Source organism: Podarcis bocagei (assembly GCF_964188305.1).
Source record: "Podarcis bocagei genome assembly, chromosome: Z".
NCBI lineage: Eukaryota > Metazoa > Chordata > Lepidosauria > Squamata > Lacertidae > Podarcis > Podarcis bocagei.
Window position 1 is genome coordinate 13,001,459 of NC_138140.1, and position 13,393 is coordinate 13,014,851.

The 13,393-nt window shown below is 42.2% G+C and overlaps 1 protein-coding gene across 3 annotated transcripts in view; it reads right to left on the minus strand.

Annotated features, from left to right (window-relative positions):
- Positions 1-1,425: 1,425 nt before the first annotated feature.
- The window catches only part of SCAI (suppressor of cancer cell invasion), an 86,962-nt gene continuing 74,994 nt past the window's right edge, over positions 1,426-13,393 (minus strand). For all 3 annotated transcript variants that reach the window (XM_081180281.1, XM_081180283.1, XM_081180282.1), the window contains 4 exons: positions 12,039-12,111; positions 8,518-8,691; positions 8,177-8,277; positions 1,426-7,494 (listed from right to left, as the gene is read on the minus strand). In XM_081180281.1, the coding sequence (XP_081036407.1) occupies positions 7,345-7,494; positions 8,177-8,277; positions 8,518-8,691; positions 12,039-12,111 (498 nt within the window). In that variant the 3' untranslated portion in view covers positions 1,426-7,344. The remainder of the gene's footprint in view (positions 7,495-8,176; positions 8,278-8,517; positions 8,692-12,038; positions 12,112-13,393) is intronic.

The window sequence follows — 13,393 nt, forward strand, 5'->3', positions numbered from 1 at the left end:
ACACAGCCCATCCCAGGCTCCTCCTGTCCGAGCAAAGTGTGAGGAGACAAACCTCAAGCCCTGCCCCAAATCCAGAGAGATTCAACCATGAAGGCAGCCATTTCTGGGAAGACATGTAGGAAGTGGGGGAGGGGAGGGTGTGTATTTTGGACTAGCAGGGTCACCAGGAAGTCTGTGGAAAGGGCCACTTTGCCTTAAGTCCTGAGGAGTGGGGATGTACCTGCATATCCAGCATTTACTTGCCTGATTTTTCCCTCTGTTACTGTGTGAGGAGCCCAACAGGCCCTACAGAAGTTTTTCTCCAGACCAAAACAACTTATACAGTGGTACCTTGGGTTACAGACGCTTCAGGTTACAGACTCTGCTAACCCAGAAACAGTACCTCGGGTTAAGAACTTTGCTTCAGGATGAGAACAGAATTGCGTGGCAGCAGTGGGAGGCCCCATTAGCTACAGTGGTGCTTTAGGTTAAGAACAGACCTCCGGAACGACTTAAGTTCTTAACCTGAGGTATCAGAGATGGTTTGGGCAGCTCATTAAAAGGTAAAGGAACCCCTGACTGTTAACTCGAGTTGCGGATGACTCGGGTTGAGGCCCTCATCTCGCTTTATTAGCCGAGGGAGCCGGTGTACATAAGCCGCTTGTGGCGAACCATAGCAGCGCATGGAAACGCCGTTTACCTTCCCGCTGGAGCAGTACCTATTTATCTACTTGCACTTTGACGTGCTTTTGAACTGCTAGGTTGGCAGGAGCTGGGACCGAACAACGGGAGCTCACCCCGCCGCGGGGATTCGAACCACCAACCTTCTGATTGGCAAGTCCTAGGCTCTGTGGTTTAGACCACAGCACCACCCTCTTTAGGGGCCCTTTAAGAGATTTCATTTCTGTCAGAAATGATTCTGTCAGAGAAAATTCTGTCAGAAATTTCTGGCAGAAGCATTTCTGGCAGAAGCAAGAAAACAAACAAAAATGGTGGGTCCCCGTTGTAGTCCACCCCTCCCCCATTTCCTAGAATTCCCTCTGCAACTGAGTTCTTAAAGAGACAGTAGCTCTTTTACCAGTCCCAACAAATTCCTCCAAAAGAAAAGGAACCTGACAGAAGCAGGGCAGGACTGGAGGGTGAGATGGTCCTTCACTCTGGAAGAGGAGGCAAAAGACTTGAAAGACTTGAAATGCCTTGGAGCCATCCTATTAACTGAATGCCCTCCACTCCTCTCTGGAAGATGCCACTGCAGGAGATGCAGCACAGAAAGGCTGCCTGTGTCTGGTGATCGAATTACAATACAAGGGTTCACCCAGCTGCAGAAATTTATGTGGCAAGACCTCTGAGTATTATATGATGAAAAGACCTAAGAGGAAAAAGCAGACTTTGAAACAGTATGCACAAGAGAGTATGCTTTGGAAGTGCCTATATTTTTTTTTAAAAAAATGTGAAGTTCATTAAATGAAAAAGGGAATCAAACCCTAACACAGCAGGAAGTCTTGTCCAATCCCTAATTCCCCCCTCCCCTTCCACTAAGCATAAGACAACAACCTGGATTCAAAGCAAGTTCACAGGGGGACATGAACATCAATTTCTATTTTTGGAGATCCACCTAAATTCAAGACTACTCTCAGCTTTTCCTTTTGCCTTTCTAGTCTCCAAGACGTGTCCAAGCAGCCATTTCAGATCAAAATATCATTTCTCTCCACACTCACAAAAGAGCAGTTTTTCTATTTGGAAACCATTACTAAAATACACTGCAAAAAGCAAGTTATGGCTTTAAGGGTCTCAACCAGAGCTAATTTATTATTGCCATGCCAGCACATAGCAGTGCTGTAATATATTCAGAACAATACAGTTAAGTGCTTGAAGCCCCAACAAACTCTAAAACCTACTGCTCACTTTCCACCAGAACCGCTAAAGCAAGAAGGTGGGAGAGCTTCCCTTTTTCCTGGGTTCAAATCTGTGAAGTATTACAATATCAATCTATGTTGAAGGAAAAGCTCACTTGACCAAAGGCTACTACCGCACTGGAGGCAAAAAAATCTATGTAACAGGTGCTAGTCAGGTTTGCATATTTGAAAGTAGGGTTGCATGGGCGTAGCAGGAACTTTTCTGGAGGGCAGACCTTTTGTTGGGGGGCAGCTATGTATTTTTATTGTTATTGATTGGGGGGCAGCTGCCCCTCACTGCCCCCCTTGGCTACGCCTATGCAGGGTGGGATCTGCATATGCAGAGCAATGTTATCAAGGACATCAAGGAGAGGCAGAGAGATATCAAGAAGTGCCAAGACTTAGGCTGCAGGATAAGGAAGACTTATTACTAGACTCTTCATTCTTACATCTCTGCTTTGGCCAACAGTACTGTTTCGCCTCTCCGGTATCAGGGCTTGTTTAGTATTACATGAACTACCTACATTTTTTGCTCTGTGGTGTATTTCATGTATGTACAAACACACCATGGGGGGAGTATTGGTGGTTTATGTAATACTGATTCTATACTTCATATCCATAAAGAGCTGTACCATGTGCTGAGAACATACTCCTCCTAGACAAAGTGTTGTTGGAAACTTCAACCCAACCATGCTGGCTCAAAAACAGCTAGTGTATTGGCCCATATTGAAAATCAGCAGATAGTCTCCAGAGTCTTTTAAATCCTTGAAACTATTGACTGTGATCATTTGGCCCTTCAGATTATCACTGGCCAGGTTGGCTGGGGCTGATGGAAGTTGGAGCCCAACAACAACAACTGGATTCCCACACCTTCCCCATCTCTGACAAAGCATTTTCACCGCCTTAATTTGTCTTTCTGGATTTTAAAGTTGACTGCACCAAAATAATAAACAGTTGACTCACAACTTACGCACACAGAGTTTTAAGCACTTGGCCAAAAAACCCCAAAAATAAATTATAAAGGGGGCAGGTCTTTGGGGGAAAATATGTTGGCAATCCCACCTGCCATTGCACTCACCTTGAGAGAGTGGTCAGAGGGGCAGGGAGAGTTTTCAGAGGCCTTGGGAGAGTACAGGTGGCCTTGGGGTGGCATTTGGAGGTACAGGAGGAATGGGTTGTGTGTGTGGGTTGTTGTTTTTTTACTATACATGATTTTGGCTTTGTGTGCTATACCCGCAACATAATCTCTACATAAATTGAGAGTCGATTGTACAAGCAAAACTGAGACAAAATGTTCCTGTTTACAACCTGTGCCTTATGCAGGCATTAGAGAAGCCAACTTTTCTTTACCCAATTTCAGCTAGAAACATAAACTACAATGCCAGACTTACTTATCCACTTAAATCTAAGTTGTTGGTTGTTGTTTTTAAAAAAGAAGCCGTTCAAATAGAATGTAGTACTTTTGTAGAATATATGAAAGGGGGGATCTGGATACAAAGACCAATTCATCTGGTAAGGTCTTTCAGTATCTCTCCATCATATTTTTCTAAATTTAAAGCTAGTAGCATAATTTCAAAAATGGATAATGTCTTCATCCAGCAGAGTTGTTCCCTTTGCTTGATGTGGAGATCAGCCCAAACAGTACCACATGATCACTTGAGCATTTCCTTGAGCAATATGTGGTATGGAAAAGGAGAATGGTTGCCTGCCTTCGATTTCAGCAAACATTCCTTGCCACATCCTTGTGGCCACAATGATAGGAATATCCTGTATTTGTGTAGTTGGTACAGTGAAGGGTGTCCCTCACTATTCATTTGATTGTCCTATACATAACAGGGCCAGAAAATACTTTCCTCAACTCTTAATTTGGTTTGATTCTATATCAAGCCTGCAGATCTTTGCAGGCAAACCATCAGGCTTGTTACAGAAAAGAAGCTGCAGCAGAAAATATCAAGATAAGATTACATCAATGTGGTAGACTGGATATTCTTAAAACAAAATTGTAATATCTGTCCTTATTTGCTTTTAAAAATATAGTCCTTTAATTATTTGAACTTTGCATATCTGTTATGCTGGACTATGTATGGCTGGGATCCAGTTTTAACCTAAATCTACAGTTAAAGCAAAACTTGAACAGAATACAAAATGCAAACTCTAAAACAGAAATCTCATTTCCAAGCTTGTGGACACAAGCTATTTCAGCTAAAATGAGGCAACATGGAGTAAGGTAAGTCAGAGCCAACTGTGGAAACTGACGTATGATCACCACAGGTGACCAGAGAAACCTTTGGACCTTGAAAAGGAAGAATCTCCTTGATGGAAACCTTGGCTTCCAAAATGAACACAAGTGTTCCATATTCTTAGTAAATTTCCCCTAAGAACCATTTGCCATTTAGACTACTCAGAGGTACATCGGCGGTAGAGGGAGACGTATTGGCACCAGAATGTTTCAGGGACGTCAGTGTGTGTCCATCATCACAAACCTTTGGTTTGCAAACATTACAAGGTCACAGTTCAGTAAGAATTAGATGAAATACTTGTCCCGAGTTTAAGGCCTACACAAGTCCCTAATCTGTTTTTGGACAGTGAAGTCCTCCAATAAGAAATTCACATTGCTGAAACTAGGCTTCTGAATTATGGACCCATGAAACCACCGTCTTGAGCAACGGCACTCTTAATTATGCTCTCTTGCAACAGAACAAATTCTGCTCAGCACCTATGTTTAGATTTTTTTAAAAAAAAATCTGTATTCACATGCTTCTCAAGCTATCACACACACACACACACACACAATTTACAAGAAGCACCCTCCACAAGCTAGCAGACTGTGCATATAATACATATAACAAACACCTTTTACCTACACTGTTGTTATTTTACTTTTTAAAAAATCAGGAAAATGGGAGCACCCCAGGGAAAAAATGCAGCAGTGCCAGTTACCAAACCTAACTTGATGGAAACAACTTGGCAATTAAACTGTTCTTTCCAATTGCCTGTCAAAAGTGAAGGCATTTTAGAAGCAAGCTCACTGGGGAGCAGGGAAGAGAACAACATCTCTGCAAAAACTCTGTATCTACTTGCCCATGCCCCATTGCACTTTTTTTGCCCGACCTAAGGCACCTCTCGCTACACCTCCCAAGCATTGCCTTCTCAGAGTCTGGAATGCATCTCAGTTCTGCTGTTGTGCCCAGCTTGTTGGCTATTGCATCATACTTTGGGCAGCGGCGTACATGGCAGCCTGCTGGAAGAGATACGAAGGAAGCAATATTTTATGAGGACAAAACAGATTCAGGAAGAAAAAGAAGAAAAAGAAACACTTACTCCATTGTTCTCTCCTTGGCCTCCATGAAACCCAAGCTGCAACAACAAAACTCTTGTTTTTCCTATTTGACATCTCAAAGATATACCCTACAACTGCAGAATTACAGAAAACGCTCAATAAACTTAAAAAAGTAAAGCCTGAAATGTGTGCTCACTGTGTTTGGTGGGTTAATCCTGAATGTACTGGCCAACAACTCCCCACAACACGCCCCCATTTGCAAGATGACCACCAAAGGAGTCTTTATCAGCAGCCCTTCCAGGACCATCTGGAAGACACTTAACACACAAACCTATGCTGTGTAATTTTGCCAGGACTTCCTATCCATTTTCAAATGAAACGGAATGTGTTCTTTACATTCTAAGTCTTTCAAAGCCTGTTGCTGTACTCAAAGATGAACATATTCCTTGGTGGGCAAAAAAACACCCCACTGAGGTCTTTTCCAAGATGGTTGTATAGGAGTGGGGGTAGACCTCTTGAGCCACAACGTGCCTTAAAAAGCTGGGTGCTGAGGACAATTTGAGAGCAGCACCCTTCCCCAGCAACCCTTTCCTTCTGCTGCAGCATTCCTATTCCATTATAATTATATACTAGTATCTTCCTATGTTGAAAACAGACAGGCTGCCTTCAGGCAGTTTAGCTTCCCTTGCATTGCTCCCCTCCCCTTGACACCCCAGCAAAAACCCTCTGGCAGCAGCCTTCAGATTCCTGTAGATTGGCCCTCTAGATTGCTGCTGGACTACAACTCCCATCATCCTTGGCCAAAGGCCATATGCTTGCCAAGGCTGATGGGAGTTGTATCCAGCAACACCTGGTGGGCTAAAGGTCCCCTGCACTTGCTGTAGACAGAATAAATACTTAAGGGCTCAAATGAAAAGTCAGTATGTTCCCCCACACCTTCTCATCTAAACACAGCTATGGAAGGGAAGATTCATGTTTTACACAGGCAGTGAGGGGAGGGACGTGCCTTTCCCACAACTATAAACAAGGTTTTATTTTGAGCAGCTCAGCCACAGAGGCAAGGCAGTGATCTTTTCCCCACTACACAGCATCAACTTGTGTTGTCAAATCACAAAAGACTGGGTAGGAGCTGGGGGTAAGAAAAGTGGCTCTCTTGGATCTGGGGAACACCACAAACAGGTTAAGGGTTTATTCACAGTCCAAGTGTGGCAGTGGTAGTTTGAAGCAGTTCCTTGCCATGTGTTCATGTGCAGAGAGAGAGGCTGGCATTTTCCATCCCTAGATACAAGTCTCTGGGCAGAAGCTGAGGAATGATACTTCATTGTGTGGCGGAGGAAGGCAGATTGTCTCCTTCTGAGGTTTCAGAACCCAAAAAATGACTAGTTCTGACCTTCCTCCCAGGGCAGGAGGATCGTCATGGCTCTGCAAGAGGCACGGAGGGTGGTCCAATAAAGAGATGGGGGCCAGTCTCTTGATGTGATTCCTATGTCAGGAGGCGATTCCTTCACAGGCTGAGATGGGATAAAAGTCCTGCATTCTTAATCAACATGCAACATAGCTTTAACATCTGGATAAGGGGATTTATGGGAGTAGGGAACACTACATTTTCTGCGATCCCTTCAAAAGTGATGCTCCTTCTTGAGTTGGCCATACATATCTTGTTTTGAAAGACTTTTTATTATTGCTATTGCTGCTTTGTAATGAGTGATCCCATGTTTCACATTTCAATTCCAGAATCTTTGGGGACAGAAGAGGTCTTCTTCTTGGTTTGTTTGTGTTTTGTTTTTGCTTCCAAATTTTTAAAAATCGTACAAAAATAAAGAATTTCCACATACAAGGGCGAAAAGTGACCAATAGCATTTTTTCCCTAAATACTTAGGCTCATTTATGATGTGTCGCTGGTTCTCAACCACCACAAACCAAAATTTTAAACCCAAGGGATTCCTTTAAGTCTTTAATTTTTTTAAAAAGATGCAGGAGGGATTAGTTTATAAAATTGACCCCATACAGAATGGAACAGCCGTGCCCACAGCCATTTCATTTGTTTAAAAAAATAATCATTAAGTTTAAAAATAAAAATCAAGTAAATTCCTTTTGTGGATCTTCACATTAGAAAACTGCACCATTTCAAAAATCTGTGGCTGGGAAACACCCCATTGCAGTAAGAAAGCCAGAATGTGTATTTCCATTTTAATAATCATCAAGCGTGGTTTCCAGGAACACATTTCGAACATCCAGCATGGAAGCCAACTCCAAAATATGCTTTTGGAGGTGTGGATTCTCCACAGTTTCGTCCCTTGGCAACTGGGGGTAGGATTCTGGATAATTTCTAGTTTCCTGCTATAGGAAGCGGGGAAGAGGAGGAGAGAAAAAATAGAATTTCAATTTTCCAGTACAGTAATCATTGCAATTTCATGAAAAATATCTAAGTGGTCCTCTTTTCAGCTTCTACTGAAGACCTCCTTCTTCCAAGAAGCCTTTTAAGTAGAGATTCTTTTCCAGTTTGTATCTGGAATTGTTTTAAAGGTGTTTTTATTGTTTTATTGTTTGCTACCCCTGAGCTCCTTTGGGAGGAAGAGAGGGACAAACAAGATATATTTATGCTGATGATCTGTGATTTTAAATTTTACCTTATTTTTTTAAACACACAAACACACATGTATGAAGAAAGCTGTGTAAAAATTTAATATAATAATCAGCATAGCTAGCATAGTTGTTTTCTTAATTGTCTGTGCTTGGTGGTATAGAAAGGTTTATGGCAAATTTTGAAAGATTAAAATAGAAGGTGCCTGCTGAGCCTCCTTAGGGAGAGCATTCCTACAGGACTGGGCCTAATGTTGCTAAAAACTTGACGGCTGCTTTGATTTCACTGGGACTACTCAAAGTAGAGCTTGGTTGGATACAATCCACAGTCAGCATCTATCAAAGAGCTGTTTCAACAACAAGAAGGGAAGAGTTCAATGCTGCTTTGAGATTTTCAAGCAGTATGATTTTTTAAATAAAATAAATAATAGATAAATACCCGGAAGATTTTGTGCATCCTCATGGTAGCTGAGCAAAAGATGAATCTTGTTAGAAGTAAGCGAAGGAATTCATCTCCAAAAAACTGGAGAAAGGCCTGATCTGCAGAAAGTAAGAAGGCAGCTCTTAAAGAAAAGCTGAATTCAGAAAGTTATTTTTTAAATTTCTGGAGTGGAAAGGAGACTCTGAGTTGCATGTAATGCTAGTCAGACTCATTAACATCAATCTGTCTACTCTGAATAGGACTAAGATGTGTAAAAATAGTAAAAATAACAAACTCATCATCTTTGTTCATTTTCAGCTGCATGGTTCCCTTGGTCTAAGCATACCTACAGTACATACCTATGGAACGGGAATGAGTCAGCAATTGTGCAATATCCCGGTTGATTTTGCGAAGGTAATCATGACACTTGTCCCACAATCCTTTGCGCATGCTTGATAATCCAGAGACAAATAGGAATGCCATTAAAGGATTGTTCAGGAAGAAGGTGAAGAGGCTGCCTCGCTGAGACTGATCTGGAAGGAAATGAACACAAAATGCACTTAGCATACAAAACAGGAGAGGTGGTTGCCCACTGTTAACAGCCATACAACCCTCTACCATGACACATAAATAGGGAGACACTATTATAAATGCACCAAAGATGCCCTCCTATCCAAGTCTCACAAACTTTGCTTAGCACTGAGCAGCAGCAAATTTATGTCAAGGGTCTAACAGGTTCCCTATAAACCCAAGGTTGTATCAAAAGAAGTTGTACTCAGAGCAGACCCACTGAAATGAACATGCCTAAATTAACGATGCTCATAAATTTCAATTTACCTAATCTGAGTAGGATTGGCTACAACCCTCAGATTTATTTCATTTTGCATACGAACTCACATTTTCCTTTTGTTATTTTCTAGACATACAGTCTGCTTCATCCTTACAGATGGCACTGGGAACTAAAGGTGGGGGTTTTTTTGTTTTGTTTTTTTAAAGCACCAACAGAACAATTGCTCACTTGACTGAAATCTCCACATGTTCATGATCTAACCTTATGCTCCAAAAGGCCGGTCCAAACAAGGCAGATTTTACACTGCCGAAAGGTGTTTAGGCTTCGACTGTTGACAAATGGAAGGGGGGTGGGGGACCAAAAGCCATTCTATGATGCGAACTATCATTCTGTAAGGTACCAGCAGAAATCTGTCTATCCAAAGATATGGAACCTTAGGCCCAGGAGCCAAATATACCCGGCTTAGGGAAATCTCCCTAGGTCACAACCCTCAGTGACCCTGATTCACATCTCAATACGCCTTGCTGGAATATGCCCTTGATTTCTGAGACCACCTTTTCCTTGTATGGATGGAGGAAAAAGAAGGGGCGTGTGTCAGCATGTGAGGAAAATGTTCTGCTGTACAAAGGTAAAGTTTACATTTGTTGCCCTGCCCACTACTGGCATATGGACCCTAGAAGATTTCTCAGAAGGGAATGTGGTCCTTGGGCTGCAAAAAGGTTCCCCATTTCTATTATATCCTACTGATCACTGCAGACACCCTGGCTGTGGCGATCAAGGAGTGTTTCCTAATTATGATGTACCCACTGATAGCTTTATTATTTGATTATCTGTTACCCAATGCAAAACATTTCTCCAAAGCGTCATCCAATACAAAGAGGCACTATTACCCCAATGGGGAGAGGAAGCACAATACCTTGAAAAAAACTATCCCCAACCAAATCCCCAAAACACACATATGAAGAATTATTTGCCAGCAATCACCATCCCAATTATTCACCAGAATGAAAGCTGATCCTTCAAACTTGACTAGCTCTTAGCTCTGTTTCAAATTTGTACAACTAAGTAAAATGAGAAAAAGGAGAGATTTAAGGTTCTGATCAGCAGGAACATTACACTAAACAAGATACAATCTTCCTCCCCTCTCCCGCTGGAGACATTCACCAGTTGGTAGGTGTTTTCTGCTTGAAAAAGGGTAAGTTCTATTATTTTCATCATTCCTTTGACTGAGGCTATGTACATATTATACATTTAAAGCACACCCTTCTCTGGGAAAAAAGAAAGAAAAAGAATCCAGGAGCTACAATTTCAAGTACCCACAACGAACTACAGTTCCCAGGTTTCTTTTGGGGGGAGATTTAATGTTGTTGTTTTTTTGAAAAATGTATGATGTGTACTCAGCCTCATTTAGTCTTCTTTTCACAGGAACAATATTTATTTATTTTTACTCAAAACCTCTTGGCACATAATAGAACTTACCTCAATAAGGCCAAAGGGTGAAGTCTCCAGCTCCTTTCATGCATTCACTGCTGACCACCACCTTCCTGTGTCACAAATTATGTCACCAGACTGGACTTCATGCTGGGAACCAGTAGCAGTAAAGGGGCTGCTCTCTCAGAGAGCGACACACCAGAGAACCACTTACAGTTATGGGGACTGGAAAAATGGGTTGGAAAGTTAATAGAGAGCTTTTGAATCGATCAAATATTTCGCTCCCTAATTAGATTACAAGGCACTCCAAAAAGACTTCCGTTAACGTTAGTCCAGGCAAGGAAGAAACCCTAAGAGAGAGTGCCCACCACAGTTACCGCTGCAAAGGAAGAGGAGATAATACCACCCCCCTGCCCCACATTTTATCTGCACGAAGCAAAAGGACAGCGGACGTTAAGGAGAAAAGGAGCTGTTGTATGGTCTGTTTGCACTATATATTTAAATCAGTATCATACCACTATAAACAATCATGGCTTCCCCCAAAGCATCTTGGGAACTGCAGTTTTTTAGGGTGTTTAAAGTCGTTAGATTAATTCCCCTCACAGAGATACACTTCTCAGTGTGGTTTAACAATCAATTATTCTTCCCAGGGAACTCACTTTATTTATTTTGCGAAAAGTGACTAATAAATATAATAAATAAAAACAATAACTCTAGGAATTGTAGATTTGTGACATGAATAGGAATCTCCTAGCACCCATAACAAACTACAGTTCTCAGGATTCTCTGGGGGAAACTGTGATTGTTTGAAGCAGTATACTACTGCTGTAAATGTATAGCGCAGAGGGGTCCTTACACAGACCCTGGGTCCATCCAGATTGATACTGTAGACATCGACTGACAGCAGCTCTCTGGGGTGTCAGGCTAGAGTCTCTCCCAGCCATACCTAGAGATGCCAGGGATTGAATCTGGAACTTTGTGCATGCAAAGAAAATGCTCAACCCTCTGGACTATGGTCCTATCCCCCAAGAAAATAAAGAGCCTGATTGCACCTTGACCTTTAAAGCCCTACAAGGCTCAGGAGCACAATAATTCAGGGACTGCCTCTCCTCATACAAACCAGCCCAGTCCCTGCAGTCTTCATTTGAAGTCCTTTTCTATGTGCCCCACCTGAGCATCTGAGAGAAGTGAGAAGGCTGGCAACACTTTTCAGTAGTACCACCTGCGGAATGCTCTCCCCAGACTCATGCCTGGTGCCATTCTTATCAATCCCTAGGCACCAGGCTAAGAGCTTTTTGTATACCAAGCAGTGGAATGAACAATGCAACAGCAACAACAGGACTAAGCACCAGAGTTTCACCAAGCATCCAGGACACATGTTTGCTTACAGGCAGCCAATTTCAAGGCTCAACAAGTATGTTAGTGAAATATTTATTGTAAACTTCCAGACGACAAATGCCCTGTTCTTGCAAAAAAATAAAGAACTGCTCACTGTGGTTCAGGGGATCAAATGAGGGTCGGGAGATTGGGAGGTGTCACTGCAGCTTTTTAAGCTGGGAAGCTAATAACCCCTTTCCACTGACTTTTGTTGTTGCTGTAAAATACAGGAACACAATGCAACACCTCAACTCCTGTTACAGAGGAAAAACACCTTCATACCTTGCAACGCTTTTGGATATGCTGTTGGTGAAAGTAGGCACACCAGTGGTTGTCCAAATAAGTTTGTGAAATTCTGGAAGAGGAGTGAGAGAAAGAGAGAGATCTCAGCAGTTTGGTTTGAGAACATGTACAGCAATAGGAAGCTAACGGAAAGGTAAACCTGATCAGTTGGTTGAAGAGGAGGGCTACTGGGAGCCCCATACAAAAAAGAAAGAGTGGGATGTTCAGTATAAAAGTAAAATTCCCTAGCAATATGTCTACGCCTCTGCATCACAAACATGTTCTTCTCTGCCAAGGCTAAACACAGGGTGCTCTGGAGACACCCAAGGCCAGGCCACTGGCACCAGAGGGACTTGACTGTCACCAGGTGATCAGCACTAAATTGTGTTTGTGTCACTCAGAACTACCACAGTGCTGCTTGCAACCTGGATTACTCCCTGGTGGCGAGCAAGATCCATCTCTAGTCAAAAAGGGCCCATAGTACAAAGCAGAAAGTGTGGCCTTGAATCAACACCACCATAACAGTCATACCTGAACTTTATGAACGCTTTCCTCTTTTTAAAAAATATCCAAATATTTTTATTGGTTTTCATGTAAATACAAGAACAGCATATAAATACAGTAACTTTGTCCAGTGGTACCTTCTTATTAAGTTTCATAGGCAGTACACAGTACACAGGCAATACGTTTATTTATGCACTGTCCTTTAAAGTATCCGCTCCACAGAGATTCTTGTGTTGTGTGTGGAATAAAAGTATCTTCTGTCTCATTTATAAAGGAAAAGAATGGAAGCCAAGTCTCGCCAAAAGTGTCTATCTTTGAAATGCCTTTAATTACCCTTCTATGACGAGTAAGGTGTCCTGACAGAGCCACATTCCAAATATTATTTACTGAGATTTCAATAGGTTTCCAGTATTGTCAGCTACTGTTAATCAGGCTGCTGATAATAGAAAAAATACTAAGTCTCCGTATTTAAAGTTATTATTTAAACTTGAGTCTAAGGATAACAAGGCAAGAACTTAATGGGGTGAAAGGGATTGCTGCATAATTTTGAGACGTGGGCAACTTACATCCACCAGGAGCTACACCTCAATGCCTTCCACATGTGCTGTGTCAGAAAGATTTTGGTTATCACATGGGAGAACAGAGTTTCAAACAAAGACATGCTCTCCCAAATCCACATTCCCAGCATGTTCACACTCCTGTCTCAGACATCTATGCTGCTTTGACCATGTCCACAGAATGGAAGATGGCAGGATCCCCAAGAATGTGTTCTATGGGGACCTGGCTTCAGGCACTAGGCCTATTGGCAGACCAAATCTGCATTTCAAAGATGTCTGCAAATGAGACATGAA